Genomic DNA, 16,714 nt, shown 5'->3' with positions numbered 1-16,714 from the left:
CCATTGACATATTTAGACATCATTGTTTGAGTATAGCATACCTAAAAACAGTAGTGTCAACAAGTTTGTAAAACTATGATTTTCCATAAAATAAAAAATAATAATAAACTATTATGTTGTTTTTATACCTCAGATATGGCAAGAGGAACTATGCTGCAGCAGCTTCCAAACAGAGGACATGACAGTGAAGACTATTCATCTGAAACAGTTGTTCTACAAACAATTGATGGAGATCTCCCGTCAGTAAATCATGAAGGGGCTCGTGTACACCTGCAGAACATTGAGGTCCTTCAGGCATCAAGAGATGAAGACTTCCTTTTGAACCACATCCATTCTGTCTATCAAGATGAGTTAAACCGAAAGCTTGGACTAGGAGCATGCCTTACACAGAGGCCTAAGTCACTTGCTGTGCCAGGGATGACCACTTACTCTTTCCTACAAGAGCCTCAAGGCCCAGTTATGTCTATTTCCCCACAGGCAACATATTTATCTAAAATTATTCCAAATGCAGTGTTGCCTGCTGCAATAGATATCATTGAAATCAATCATGATCACAATCGATGCAGTGCAAGTACAGCTAGCAAGGGTAGTATAGCATCAGCTAGCCCATCTTCTTCTCGATCTGGAAGTGGGACAAATCAAGGTCCACCCACTACTAGTCCCAGCAGGAGCGATTCACAATCATCTGAGACTATAGTCTCCAGTTCATCCACAATCTCTTCAAAAGGAAAGTGTCTACCAACATTTGATGTTGACAGTGCCAAAGACATTTCAGTTTTAATCCCAAAGGACATGAGTGTTTCAAGCTCAAGCAGCTGGAAAAGTTCTGAGGGGAAAGGTACAAATGACAGACTGAACCCCAGGGAGTGTGGTGATGCAGGGGACAATGTCAGAAACAGCCATTTGTTCTCCCGTAGTCTCTCTGTAATGAAGACAAAATTACCACCAGCACCACCTCAGAGAACCTACTCACTGCATCATGAAAAAATTAAGCAAAGACAGAGGGAGCAGGGAGACATACAAGATCCCAAAGACGTGACACCAAATAATGAGCAAACAAAAGAAAATCATCAGTCCACCAAAAACGAGAAGAGTTCAGTCCATTCTTTAGAGCTTAGGTCAGACTTCCACACAATTGTGAAATCTAGTCCACTTAGTCCTGATCAAGTTTTCACTGGAAGGCATGCCAGATCAGGTAACTCATCCCCACAGAAAACTGGAGAATGTGGTGAAAACAATTTTGATAGGACTTTGTCTCCTTCAAGTGGCTACTCTAGCCAAAGTGGGACACCTACGCATTCCCCTAAAGAGGTCAGTCCCTCCTCACCTGGAAAGAGAAGAGTAAAGCCTTCAAAACCTGAAAGAGTATGTGCAAAGACTTCACCGGTGGTTTCAGTGTCTTCATCACTAACATCTCTGTCTTCAGTCATATCAGATACAGCACATCAGGACATTCAAACCAATACCTCTTCATCGGAACCACTCAAATTATCCCCTCCACTTACAACAGTGAAAAACAAAGTTACACCTACACACCAAACTATTGCTCTTAGGACACTATTCAACATTCCCCCACCACCCAACGTAAAAGCCCCATCTCCCCCACCCCCTGAAACCTGGATTCACAATAAACAGACCCTTGAACTATTATGTGGCACAGGTCCAAACGTCCATAAGTTGGAGTCATTAATAGGTAAAACTCAAAACAAAAATCCAATAAAAATCAATGAACAAATTATTCTAAAGACAACAGAAGAAAGTAAGACTGGGATCCAATTGGAAAACAAAGTTGTAAAAGAGCTAACTAAATCTGCATCACCACATGTGCATAAACAAATGATGGTAGAACCTTCGGATGCAAGGCATACAGAAATCTCAACCTTACATAATGAATTAAAAAGTCCAGAAACACTTGCAAAGGTTAACCAGATCTCTCACACACAAGGTGAGAAAACGGTAGATGACCAAAAAGATAGATGTCAAACACTTCCTACAACAAATGTACCGTCTATCATAGTTGATCAAAGCATGCTGTCACAAACAAACTATAAAGAAAAAACAAGAGCTGCAAATGTGAGCAGCAATGAGAACCAAGGAAACTGCATTGTTACAGACATCATGAATCGTAAATCAGTGCAAACACTCAGTATAGAAGTACCTGAAGTCAATGGCATTTCTCCACCTCCTTCTCCACCTCCAGAGCACCACCCTCCTCCCCCACCGATTAAAAAGATGTCAGACATCTTAGTGTCTATACCACAATCTGAACAGGAGGAACAAAAGCAAAAGATAGAAGAACAAGTAAGTTTCCCAGAGTCTTCTTGGCCTCCACCTCCACCACCAATGGAAGAGTCAACTGAATTGATGTTTGAGGAACAAGATGAGCTTGACTTCCCTCCACCACCTCCTTCATTCATACATGAGCCCATGTCAGAGATATCTGACAATTGCCATGAAGTGTCATGTGAAGAGAAGGTCAGTATAAAATTGTCAACTAATGTCTCAGATATGGACAGTAGTCCAGAACAAGACTCAGAAAGGCATACCATTCTGCCAAAAAGAACTGTACAAAACGTTATGGAGGACAGACAACAAGATAAGTCTTCCGACAATGTATCAGAATTTTTGGAGGATCAAGCTGAAATAGAAAACACAAATGTAGCCTCTACTATAATATCCAGTCATTTTCCAGATGAGAACTTGCATGAGAAGGAAACACTGGCTTTCACTAGCATCCCACTTGCACCTCCTCTTCCTGTAGAAGAACAATCTACTATTAACTTCCGAAAGCAATTGAGCCTCTTAGGTAAAGACAACCGGAGCAAAGAACTCCTCTGTCGGCACAAAAGCACACCTATTCCAAAGGAGGATGCCAACATTCCACTCGTCACACCTTCTTTACTCCAGATGGTTCGACTGAGGTCTGTAAATGTTTGTGAAGACCAAGTAAACAACGATTCCAAACCAAGTACTGAGCCTACAACAAATGAGGATCATAGTATTTCTAGTCAAGTAACACCACAGAAGCCTATTCGCAGATCCCTAACTTTGAAGTCTAACTCACCTGCCAAGTCGTCCTCTGCTTCATCCGCAGTCCCATCCATGCGTCTTCAGGAGGCCATACGTATGAAGACTGCAGCAATGTCCTCCAGTGGAGTACCTGCAATGCTAAATCTACGCTTATCTTCAGGTAGCAGTGCAACTTCACCCATGCCATCTCCTAAATCACCAGATGGATGTGACTTACTAATGTCCCCTGCATCTACAGCCAGTTTCATATTCTCCAAAAGCACAAAAAGAGTTGTGATTGAAACACCTACTTCTCCTGAGGTCCAAGCAAGCCTCAAACAGAGTCTTGCAGCTGAGATAATGCAGGTTTCCGACCAAGCCAAGACGATGATTACAAATGGAACAAAAAAGCCAATTAAGGTGCCGCCACCTGTTGCTAAGAAACCAGTGCATGGAACCAATCCTCCAAACATGATGGAAAATGCAACACAGGAAAGGACGGAGATCTTGACAAATGAGCAAATAATGATGGTTGATGTTAATGGGCAAAGTGATCAAGTGCATCCTGCTGGCCAGCGAGCACAATCATTAGGGAGCCAGGAACAAGCAAGTAAGAAAGCATTCGCAAAGAAAATGTCAATTTGTGCATGAAATAAAGAATGGATCATGTAAATGATCATAATTACCTTTCTTTTCAGGAAGTACGGAGACCTCATGTTGAAGAGACATAAGATGAGTTTTGATTGGACTGCTAGTAAAGTGAAAAGGACAAAGCAAGTGATGAAAGCCCAAGTAAGGTCTTGATCAAGAATTCATGGTTACCATCACAGTCTTAAAAGCCTTAGCCTGAAAATGGCCTTTAAATGTATGCAAAAAGCTTTTATTCCCCAAAACATGTTTTATAAAATAGCTTTATTACAGCTTTCAAGTATTTTTTAAGAGCTTCTCTGCTCTGGGAAGAGACGCATTTAGTTTATAATCGACTTATTAAAGCAAATGACTGCAAGACTGAACTGACATCTAGTGGTCACTGTTGGTAGTAATCACTGCTTGGCGCAAAAAAGTCAAACCCTGTAACATATTTTTTTGATATATCCAAACTTGTCCAAGCACAGAGATTGATTTTAGCTTTTAATGAAAGTTGATGATACTAACAATTGAGAAAGTTTTAGTGCTACTGCAATCAACCTTAAAAGATTTGCTGTCAGCAAATATGTAATTATACATGTACAGAAACTTCTATTACCTTTATGAATTCTGCAGTACGCCAACCATCGCTGAAATGTATACACAAAAATCTAAATATTTACTTTTCATTAGATTGAAGCACTTTGTAAGGTAGATGCTGCATTTATGTTGGAACCAGCAAAAAAAAGGTAAGAGTATTGACTGATGGTCCCTCTGAAATTGATGTAAAATGTATATATACAAAACTTTAGTAGCTATATGCTTCAGGAGGGGGTGAATAGAAGTGCTACACTGTTTTAAAATGGAATATGCATTAAAGATATTTATAGATTTACCCTGTTTCACTTTTGAATTGTGTTCTCAATGACTCAACCATACAAACGTGTATATATATATATATATATATATATATATATATATATATATATATATATATATATATATATATATATATATATATATATATATATATATATATATATATATATATCATTATATATTGGTATGATAAATGCAGTTATTAATATTAACAGATGAGGCAGCAGATCTTGATGGTCAGTTCTGATTTTTTGATGACCTGCTTACATCATATTTACACAACAGTGACTCTAATTCAATTGTATGCATTTACAGTGCACACGGCAAAAGGCGCAATGACCAGTAAATTAAAAAAAAGAGCGAGCGCTGACTGACTGCTTATAATTAGAGCGCTCTTTTTTCCATATCGGTATTTAATGTGTTCACAGGGTTTGATTGTTTTAAATTCTTTTGATAAAGTTGTTTTTTTACTATAGTTTATGGTAGAAAAGTTCCAATTTGGCCATCTTCTTTTAATCTAGGCCTTTTTAAACCAATAGGGACCTTAATGTAATGTCCATGGTGTGATTAATGCACGTGATGTATTCAACAGTTTTACATAGTTAATATTGGTTACGTGGCAGATGTTGCCCTCTCTCTATTGTTAACATGCTTAAATACTCGTGCTAAATGACAATATAAAAGCTTTAGTCCTCGTGTATGAGATTTAAGGTTTTGGACTGTTCTGAAATGAAAGCATCAGTGTTGACGTCATTATCTACGGTTTTTAATGAGGCGTGGCTCACACCTGCTTACACTGCAGTCACGAGGACATGGATAGGATAAATTTGTACATATGAACAAGGCCTGAATCTGATTTGAGTACATCAGAATCCATGTGATTTTTTTTCCTGCTTACACGTACAGGGGTCATATGTGATCTGTGCCACATGAGAGAAAAAAAAATCTGAATTGAGTCACTTGAATCATGCAGTGTAAATGCACCTTTGTATACTGATAAAGCTACCATTTCAGCACATAAAAACACACAAGTTTTTGTTCCCTTAATCTCTAACCTTAATGTTTAAATGACCACTTTTTTTTAAATTGGCTCCCAAAATTGTATTTTTTGGTTAAAATTAAACAAACACCTCCTTCCAAGAGATAATAACGGAAAAATAAAAGGCAGCTCTATAATAATTTCCATCAAGACATACAGAAATCAGTTATGAATGATCCTTTATTTGAGCGAGTCTGGTTAACATTAGATCTGAATGTTACATTAACTGTTACACTAGCTGTTTTCTGTTAACAACTAATCTTAAAATATTCACCATAACATTTTGTTGTTTATATACTGTAGACTGTCCCACGTCTGAACCGTTTCCATTGATGGTTAAATAATAGTTTGTACATTGTCACACTGGTCATTGTAAGCAATGATCAATTTCCAGACACGGCACCACAGGAAAACCTGAGTTTGAAGATAACAGATGAGCTCCTGGAAGATTCTCCATTTATCACTAATGCAAATGAGCATATTTACTGCAGTACTTTATGCGGAAATCATCTTGGACGGCATTACATGCAATGTAAAGCACAGACAATACCATGTGTATTCTTCTGCAGTAACTGTGAGCTAGTAATTCATTCACAGGGTAAAATGAAATGAGGACATTAGAAGCCATTTGCTTTTCAGTCAGAGTCAGTTTACAGTTTTTGATGCCCATGATGAGTGATATACCTGACACAGTGTAGATGTCATGTGGATTACGGTTGTCATGAAAACACGCCCTCTGAAGCTTGAGAAAAAAAGTGTGGATATTCTAGCTGATATTTCCACCTTTAAGTGTTTTGCAGGTGATCTGTCCAAGTTTGGTCATCAGATTTTGCTCTTTCCATTGTGCAACAAACTCGCCGGAGACCTTCAGATCCACCTGAAGAGATCCAACAAATAAATATAAAACCAGAAAGACAAAACGATACCTTAAAAGCAGCTATGTGTAGAATTCAGAAATTATTATTATTAGCAACACCAGTATTGGCAATTTATTGCTGTTTTGTCCTTTAATTAAAGCAGAAAATATTATTTCAATGACATACTGATAACAAACTGTTCATAGACAACATATTAATTTGGGGACGGTATAATTTTTTTAAAAGTTTTGTTAGCTCTTAATGACAATAAAAAAGTAATTAATACTTGAAAATTTGGTCACCTGTTACTTTAATATACAACTCACACTACTAACAAACCATTAACTAACACTATTAGCTAAAACTACTAATTAGCTGCTTTTTAAATAGTTAGTAAGATAGTAGATGGGTTTAGATAAGAATATAACATTACCTTATAGGTAATAAGTTAATATCTTATTACATGGTTTCTGCAGGTATCATAAAGTCAAATTTAAGACTTTAAGGACCTTTTTAAGACCATTAAATATTAAACTTAACACCTATATCACAGTATCAAAAACACGCATACACAAAGACAAAATGCAAAAATCACAAAATTTGTGGAAAAATAAGTGTATTTAAATTGAACAATACTAAAGACAGGTTTGATGCACCATTGAACTACAGAAAACCTAATAACCTATTAAAGTTAAATATTAATGGTAACAGAACAAGGGTTGCTCTACAATTATATTTTTATAATGGCAAGAATAAAAGTAAAAAAAAAGTACACTTACTAAAAATACTGACTGTTTTTTATTTTTATTTTGCCCACTCAACAATTCACACATTACTGTCTGGCTAGTTTTTGTCCTCTACTTATAAGCTAAAAAGTCAATAATGGTCCAACATTCCTGTCCATTATCATCCATAAAACCTAAAAATTGGGCATCAGTATATTGTAAACTGATAGGTTCAAATATTCCTTTCCTGTTATCAAAGAAATAATTTGTTACTTAATTTTAGTTTGTAACTTGTAAATTGCTTTGTATTCAAAACTGTAATATATACATCAGTGTAAAACCTATGAATGGTGGAAAAACATACTGTAATATTAAAACCACCTGGGTCTGCACTTTTCCATGGCCTCTTATTTTGTTTAAACAAACTTATCCCTTTGGTTTTTCCAAACTTTTTAACAAAACACTTTCCTCGTTTCCCACGACTGTTGCAATTTCTAGCCAAGAATTATTGGTCAGATGGTTCTCCCTATGATCACGCATGGACGAATCATAAAGATGTCTGTACAGTTGTACCTGTTTCAGACAAAATCTCTTCAAAGTGTTACAAATTCAATTCAAATCAAACGCGGGCGGCCCTGCACAAACTGTTTGCTTGAGTCTCAAAAAAATTTGTGAGCTCCGCCAACCAAAATCATGTCGCGCGCACCCAAAGCGAACCTCCGCAAATACAGCGATGACGTCACATTCGCCGCACACACAGTTCAATAACAGAAAGCTGATTGGCTATTGCATGTTGGTCTCATTTGTAGTTTTAATACTGCAAGCTGTGAAATAATTGTTAATAAATGTTGTAGTTCTTTATAGTGAAATAAAGAACTACAACACTACGAAAACCAAGCAATAACAACAAAGAATTTAAATGAGCATTAGATGTAGCGTCGGACATCAGAAAATAAGACCTGTGCATAAATATTTAAGACCTAGAACAGTGAATTTAAGACTTTTAAGGCCTAAAATTTCGATTTTTAAATTTTGACATTAAGACCCCACGGAAACCCTGTGATAATAACAAGGTAATAAACCAATAGTTAAAGTGTGAACTGATACTTTGACTAAAGTGTTACCAAAAAAAATGTACATATAGTCCCTTGATTTAAATACCAAAAATATATAAGACACACACAACACATAAACACCACATACCTGTAACTTCTCAAACACCTTTTTCTTTGGTTTCAATTCATCATCTGGTTTGCCAGATTCATAGCCCTCCACAAAAAACACGATCTCCTGCTGCAGATCCTTCTGGTGGATCCAAAGGCTCCACTTTCCTTGGCTCTCCTTCGCTAAAGGCCAAAACATTTAGAAAGATCAATAAAAAAATGACTTTACCATGAAAAACTGTGAATGAATTGGTGTGTATCGCAGTGTTTGGTGTTCTACTAACATTGAAGCACAGAGCACCATTGCTTGAGATTCAATCCCCCTCATCTTCTGGGGCTTTAGATTGCAGAGCAGCACAACGAGTCGGTCCTGAAGCTGTTCCTCTGTGATGTAAGCTACCAGTCCACTCACTACAGTCCGCGGCTGTTCTTCACCCACATCAATCTTCTCTAAATATAGCGAGTCTGCATCTGGATGCTAACAGATCAAGACAAACATTATTTAAATACACTCTTACAGGGTTGTCAAAAGTGTCGACTTTGTACTGATCGATACAAAGAATGCTTTAGTAGTATTCCCACCAGCATTTGAGGACATATCAGACATAGCAGATTGGCCATTGGTCATGTGCTCAACAGATATGACTGTGATTGGCTCTCAAGGCCATCAATTCACCACTCTTCATAAAATACAATACACAGAGTATTTAAAAGCCACATCAACAAGTGAACAGGGTTCCAACTTTAAGCCAAATATCAAGTTCCCTAACTATAAAGATAATTTCGATGACATCTAATGAGGATAAAAACAGACTGCTCTTGTGCTTATATATTAATAATACAATATTAAAATAAAACAAAATATATTGGTTATAGCTTAAATATAATTTCCCATGACTTTAATAGCCACTATGAGAATAACAATGGTTTTTTAATTCACCTCAGATTAAAAAAAAAAAACTAAAGTACTTTGTTTGTGTGGCTTTGAAGTACTCCCAGTCCAATTTTAAATAGCTTAATAGTAGTTTTACAAACATTATATTTAGCTTGTCACACTTTTCTTCTTTAAAGTGGTAATTTTGGAGCCATTACATTATCCCAACATGTTTCCTTAGTTAACAGATATAGTCTGGTGACTGCCAGTTTATAAGCGGAAAGCAATACAATGGAGCTGAAATATTACCATTGCAATGGGTGTGAATAAAAAAATAATAATCAAAAAACATGTAATGATAAACTGTTAAAAAAAATTTGATGAATGACAAACATTCCTGATATTCCATGAGTTAAAAACTCCATCATATTTGAGAAACATTGTTTACTCACACCAAAGCACTGAAACATTGGCAGATAACTCGTATCCACTCATTGATAGATTAGCTAATAGATGTGGTTTTCAAATGTGAACTGATCTTCATAGCCAATCACATTTATATCTGTTGAGCACATGAACTAAACAGCCAATCAGCAGGAAGAAGCTTTTAAAATTTGAGTATTGACAGTTACCGAAGTCGATACTTTAGACAACCCTAGCCTCATAGAAGTTAAAATGCTCATACAATGTTGCAGTCTCTACCTTTTCTACACTGATGACTTTGCCCACTCTGATGTCCAATCTGGATGGGATGACCTCATCGTCATCTGTGGTTTGTTTAGGGTTGCCCTTAGCTCCGCCTTCTGTGAAATGATGACAATCGAATCAAACTTTGAAACTTGAACTTTTTCAAATGTTTTTTTAGACATGTGTTTTCACTCACTGTTTTTAGATGGTTCTGGGTACGCTGATAATGTCAGTTTTTTCAACTCAGGGCTCTCAAACTTCTTCCTGATAGGGTCCAACAGTTTGTTAAGAGCCAACTCTACTGAAGCCTTCAGGTCCCCGGGATGAATTTGCTGTAAGAAGTGCAGGGTGAGCATACGCTTCAATCAGTTTTTTTTTTTTAATACACACTTTGGTTTGGAGTAATAAATGAAGTAATTCATGTTTCTAAATGACACCTCTTGCTTACTAAGATTCATTTAAAAATAAAGAAACAAATATTATTGTTAGAAATTATTATATTATTCAATAGTATATTAATTATTCATTAATTTATGTTATGTATATTTTCAGCAGCCATTATTCCTCTCTTCAGTGTCATGTCATATCCTTTTCAAATCATTCTAATGTGGTAATTTGATGCTCAATAAACAATTATTATTAAAATTGTGTGTGGACACTCTGATACACTACTATATTCCAAATCTGGATAAAAAAAAAAATAATAATAATCATAACATGCCAAAAATAGAATACATTTGTCAAACTTTCCATTAAAGACATACAGATGAAGTCAGAATTATTATGCCTCTTTGAATTTTTGTTTATTTTTAAAAAAATTCCCAAATTATGTTTAACAGAGCAAGATTTTCACAGTATGTCTGATAATATTTTTCTTCTGAAGAAAGTCTTATTGGTTTTATTTCGGCTAGAATAAAAGCAGTTTTTAATTTTTTAAAAAACATTTTAAGGTCAAAATTATTAGCCCCTTTAAGCTATATATTTTTTCAATAGTCTACAGAATAAACCATCGTTATACAATAACTTGCCTAATTACCCTAACCTGCCTAGTTAACCTAATTAACCTAGTTAAGCCTTTGAATGTCACTTGTATAGCTGTACAGAAGTGTCTTGAAAATAATTAGTACAATATTATTTACTGTCATCATGGCAAAAATAAAATAAATCAGTTATTAGAGATGAGTTATTAAAACTATTATGTTTAGAAATGTGTTGAAAAAATCTTCTCTCCGTTAAACAGAAATTGGGGGAAAAAAATAAACGGGGGCTAATAATTCAGGGAGGCTAATAATTCTTACCTCAACTGTAGGTAACATGACAGAAGACTTCTATTTCATTTAAATAATGTTTTTGTTCTACTTTTTACTGATCAAATATTGAAATATATGCATCATATTTTTACATGAATATTATGCCCCACATCGGTTTCCAACATTGATTAGAACAATTTAAAATGAATAAATGATATATTAAAAATACAGTTGCACCAAATAAGCATATTAAAAATAATTTCTGAAGGATTATGTGACACTTTTTCACTGTTTTTGCAGTATCAAATAAAGCATCTTTGGAGAGCACAGGAGAGTTATTTTAAAAATGTTATTTTTTATTAAGCCAATAATAATAATAAATGTAATGTAAATGTCAAATTAAAAAATCTCAAGTGTAAGACTTTTGTGGAGTACATTTATAAAAACACAGTTCAGATACTGTACCTCTGCAGCAAAGTCTTTCTCCACTTCTTCAAAATCTGTGTAGACTTTGTCACCTCCAAACTTTGGATCTCTTTTAATCACAAACTCTATAAACGTAACACATAATCAAGCACTTAAATAGATGTTTACATAGTCTGTAGATTTTTTCTCCTCCCAAGCTCACCTGAGTGCAGAGGGAAAAGCACATGTTTGACGAAAGATAGAACTCCATTATTCTCCACATTGCCGGGCTCACAGAACGCCTTCTTCAGCTTCTTCTTCACATCTTGGCTCTTGTCTAGCAGGTCAATCTTGGATTCCTGATGTTACAGAAGAAATTTACAGAATTATTTGTTTTATGATATTCATGAAATCATAAGAAGTTGAAGGTGCTTCCGTACCTCCTCTGAGGAGCTCATCTTGCTCCCAGTCAGTCCTGGAACCATTGGGTTCATCAAATGGCTACGTTTGGTGTACCCAAGAGAAGGCAAGTACTGCAAAACAAGTAAACTTAACTGTAATTCACACTAAACACAATCGACCAAGCTCACACACACACCAAATGACTCTCCAGTGACTCTCAATATATATATATATATATACTGTTCAGAAGTCATAATTTATATCCTTTACTCAGTAAATGATCAAATTTCTAACGTTGTTATTGCTAATAACTGTAGAAAAGTGCAAAGACAAATTTCAAAAAAATGTTCTATAAATGTATAATAACCAGGCAAAGACAAACACAAACGTAAATGTGAAACTCTGTGAGCGATCTATAGGTTTTCAAATCACGTGGTTCTGGTGACGTGCAAAATTCTGATGGAGGGTAGGAAGTAAAAAAACTGAATGGGAGACATATAGGAAAGTTTGTGTTTTTACGATATATACTATATTTCAAAGGAGATATAATTAGAAAATGACCACATATGTTGTCCATGATCCTTATATCATGAAGAGGGCCGAGTTTTCTACTGAACTAAAATAAATTTGCCTGTCACCAAGGTGTTTTATACTGTATAATATCGTTACATGAAAAATACTATAGTAAAGACTATAGTGTTTGGAAGCATACTATAGAAAATAATTTGGTGTGGTACAACACAACTGTCGTAATAAACAAATTATTCAATAGACTTCAGTTTTCTACGCTATAATCACAATGCACCACAGTTTACACTAACGTTACAGTATTTATTACAGTTATCAGGTTTACTGTGCTACAGTATTCGGTAGCACTCATTAACATAGGATTGTACACAGACATCCCAAGTCTCCTGGAAGTTCCGGTAGTCTCCCGCATATGCATAAGGACTCCCAGATGCCCGCAAACAAATGATAATCTCCTGAAAATCGCATGTCTCCACCTCGGACCTCCAAAACATCGCGCATCCCTCTCCTGCTCTTCAGATACATCACGCCCTGGCCAACTCCCGCAACCACCCACAAATCATCAATGTCCCATCCAGAAATGACTTTTCCCAACTTGGGACGTCTGTACACATTATGCACTTTACTATGTGGTTCAAAAACATTTATTCATTAATTCATTTTCTTTTCGGCTTAGTCCCTTTATAATCTGGGGTCGCCACAGCGGAATGAACCGCCAACTTATCCAGCATATGTTTTACGCAGTGGATGCCCTTCCAGCTGCAACCCATCACTGAGAAACATCCATACACACTCATTCACACATACACTACAGACAATTTAGCCTACCCAATTCACCTGTACCACATGTCTTTGGACTTGTGGAGGAAACAGGAGCACCCGGAGGAAACCCACGCCAACACGGGGAGAACATGCAGCCCGGTTCAAAATATGATCAAAATATATATTTAAATGTACCTTCTCTGCTAATGTGAAGATCTTCCTCTGGTCCACACCACCAAACTGAGCATCTACTTTTAGGTATTCCTCATCCAGTGCCTGATGGAAATGAAAAATACAGTGTTTGAAATTAAAACATTGATAACTTAAGAATGAATGACTTATAATTTAGGTTTAATTACAAGAACAGATGTACTTAAAATGACTAAAAGCAGAGTCAATCGTCAAATATTTTTCACAGTTTAGGTAATTTATCTTGTACTAGCAAAGCTAAATATTCAATATCATTACTTCAAGTTTCAGCATTTCATTTCAGTTACTTTAAATTACAAAACAATTGTTTTGTGGAGACTTTGGTGATTATTTTCAAGACTCAGAACAAAATGTGTGAAAAAGTGTAAATAAAGCAAGTAAAAAATATATTTCTATATAATACAATAATATATAAGCTCTAAAAATAATCATTTTAAGTGACTAAATAAAAGAACAAAGAAATGTATTAAAAGCAGCTTTAATCCTTTAGTAGGCCCTAAAGGCTGGAAAAACCCAAACTGCATACCTGTAGTCCAGGATACAGCAGACCGCTGAGAAGAGGATGTTCAACCTGTTTGACCACCTCCGCACCTGCTTTCTTTGCATCGTGTTCAGTGACCATGGAGGACAGTCGGTAAACATCCAGAGTGTATTCTCTATGACAGACCAGCCATGACATTTGCATTTATTCTTCTAAACAAAGCAACCACAAGCAAACATTCTACATGCATGGTTAAAATACACTTCTTAATCTATGGAATAAACCTGAAATATCCATAAACAAATTCTTCTGCAATCATCATCCAGCTACCTGCTGAGCTGAAAATCTGTGCCTTTGACAAATTTGAGTTTGTCAAGAGGAACTCCAATGCTCTCCAACATGGCCTTGATGACCTGCTCATAATACTTCACCCGAAGCTCCAGCAGCTCCCAGGGAGCCTTCATGTTATCCAGGTAAGCATGGAGATCAGCAAAGAGGATGGTCACCTTGAGAAAAAAGGACAAATAGGTACGAGAAGGTCAAAGTCGTGATGGCACATTTTTGTATCTTAGTCACGTAATATTAAAAAACAACTTCACACACATGAAAGAATATTAAAAGGATAGTTCAGCCACAAATTAAAATTCTGTCATCATTTACTCATCCGCCACTTGTTCCAAACCTGTTTGAGTTTCTTTTAAACACAAAAGATGATATCTTTGGAAACTGACAGCCACTGAATTTTTTCCTATAGTGTATGTTAATAAATACGGCATCCAATATATTCCTATATTTTTCTGCATATTCAACAAGAGCAAAACCAAAAAGCAACCCACAAACAGAAGGTTCCCATAACCTATAATGTTTGGAACCGCTTAGCACTGTGATCCTCAAATATGGTTTTAGTAATTTCTTTCATCCAAAAAAAAAAAAAAAATGAAGCCAAAAAAAATCTACATTTTAGCCTACATGATTGATGCTTGAAAACATCCATCATTTCTTACCAATAAACAACAATGTACAGATTTATAATTCAAGCAATTAAAATGAATTTAAAAAAGACAAATAAGTTACTAAATGCTTATTAACAACCAATACATAGTGATGAATACAAACCTCACAGCCCGCCTTCAAGAAGTCAGCAATTTTTGACATGGGGACAAAGTAAGCAACATGTGGTTTGCCTGTGGTCGCTGTTCCCCAGTAAACCTTCAGTTCCCGCTCCTTCAGGATCTCCTTCAACCTCTCCTCACCAAGAACCTCCTGAGAAAACATGAGGTAAAGTTGGTTTTATATTCGCACATTTGTTAAGCAACAACTTACTATGTTAAGTGACCTGCTTCCTATGTTGTTTACCATAGTACAAGTATGACTTCAAAACAACAATAGCACTATTTATTTGACTGAACAATGCTGCACTTTGATAGTCATTGGCTGCTAGGATTTGCAAAGAATACTTTTCGGAAACTATATTATTAAAAAGGCAACAAGGTGGTGCAGCGGGTAGCGCTGTTGGTTTGAACCCCGGCTGGGTCAGTTGGCATTTCTATTTGGAGTTTGCATGTTCTCCCCGTGTTGGCGTGGGTTTCCTCTGGGTGCTCCGGTTTCCCCCACAGTCCAAAGACATGCGCTATAGGTAAATTAAATGAGCTAAATTGGCCGTGGTGTATGTGTGGGTGTGAATGCTGGACTGTATGGGTGTTTCCCAGTGCTGGGTTGCAGCTGGAAGGGCCGGATAAGTTGGCAGTTCATTCCGCTGTAGAGACCCATGATTAATAAAGAAAAGCCGGAAAGAAAATGAATAAATGAAAGAGAAAGTGACAATGTGTGACAGCTCATGTACTCAAATGAAATGAAACAGAAACTATTTAGTTTAAATGTATTTCCGTATATTCTTTTGATAATATACTTCAAATGTTAACTATGTTTGAGCTCATAGCAAACAGAAAAGAACACGTTTGTCACCTGAAGGTTTCTGGTGATGAGCTGGAACTTCTCATCAGGACTCAGCTGCTCTCCCATGATGTCTGCTGCTTCTGTGCAAAATTAGGTAATATAGGTTTATACGTCAAGTAATAAACATAAACTCAACTTGTGATTCCGGTAGAAACAATATGTCACGATTGTTATTTCTACGATCAGTCATCTATCTTTAGAAACAGTGACGTCTGTAATGAATGAATCGCTGAGCTGTCTAGAAACAGTGCTAGAAACACTGCAGATCGGGAAATGTGTCGGTATAAATTTGAATATTATGTTTATAAATCGTCAGTGACAATAACTATAACAGAAATTTGATGTTCATAATAAAATACATTAAATCTCACCAGCGGTAGTTGAGAAACGTGTGTGCCGGTGACAGGCTGTTCCGGTTGAACCAAGATTTCATCACGTTTCATAATAAAGCCAGATCGAATATAAAAGTTTAATTAACTTCAGTTTAAAAATTGTATACACATATTTTTAAAAAACATATAATATTTATTGTTGAGTAAATGCACTTAAATACGTATTATATAGCTGTTTTTTAAATATTGTGCTTTGTAATGACAGTATTGCATCAGCTCTGAACAATCAATTGTCGAGCAATCATCAGCAGGAGGAGTAATCGAGGGACGATCACTAAGCTGCTGTCGAATTGTCTCCTCCAGGAGGCGCCCCAACTCCAAGGTAACTTCTTTCTATATTACCTGTAATATTTAATAAATTTATTGGTTGAAACTGACAGACACAGTACCAATCTTCGTTCTTTTCAAAATAATATTGACAAAATGACAGGAGGCTCTAGTTTGTATCTAAAATGTCGTCGCCGGCAA

At 36.1% G+C, this 16,714-nt stretch overlaps 2 protein-coding genes across 6 annotated transcripts in view; one reads left to right on the top strand and one right to left on the bottom strand.

Moving 5' to 3' along the window:
* The window catches only part of LOC130247086 (uncharacterized protein KIAA1522 homolog), a 64,865-nt gene extending 60,334 nt beyond the window's left edge, over positions 1-4,531 (top strand). For 4 of the 5 annotated variants that reach the window (XM_056480269.1, XM_056480270.1, XM_056480271.1 and 1 more), the window contains one exon: positions 134-3,660. In XM_056480269.1, coding sequence (XP_056336244.1) covers positions 134-3,660 — 3,527 coding nt within the window. Of the gene's footprint in view, positions 1-133; positions 3,661-3,707 lie in introns of those variants that run through there. The other variant, XM_056480272.1, reaches the window with a different exon arrangement.
* Positions 4,532-5,787: 1,256 nt separating this feature from the next.
* Positions 5,788-16,280, bottom strand: LOC130247087 (tyrosine--tRNA ligase, cytoplasmic-like). The gene is given in 15 exon segments (XM_056480274.1): positions 5,788-6,431; positions 8,340-8,414; positions 8,416-8,482; positions 8,584-8,777; positions 9,876-9,976; positions 10,057-10,192; positions 11,576-11,661; positions 11,739-11,874; positions 11,956-12,048; positions 13,403-13,483; positions 13,944-14,073; positions 14,229-14,404; positions 15,015-15,161; positions 15,864-15,934; positions 16,226-16,280. Coding segments are annotated over 14 exon segments (1,590 nt in total). The 5' UTR covers positions 15,921-15,934; positions 16,226-16,280; the 3' UTR covers positions 5,788-6,320.
* Positions 16,281-16,714: the final 434 nt, after the last annotated feature.

The sequence above is a fragment of the Danio aesculapii genome, chromosome 19 (assembly GCF_903798145.1).
Source record: "Danio aesculapii chromosome 19, fDanAes4.1, whole genome shotgun sequence".
NCBI lineage: Eukaryota > Metazoa > Chordata > Actinopteri > Cypriniformes > Danionidae > Danio > Danio aesculapii.
This window is presented reverse-complemented; position numbering and strand designations above follow the sequence as displayed.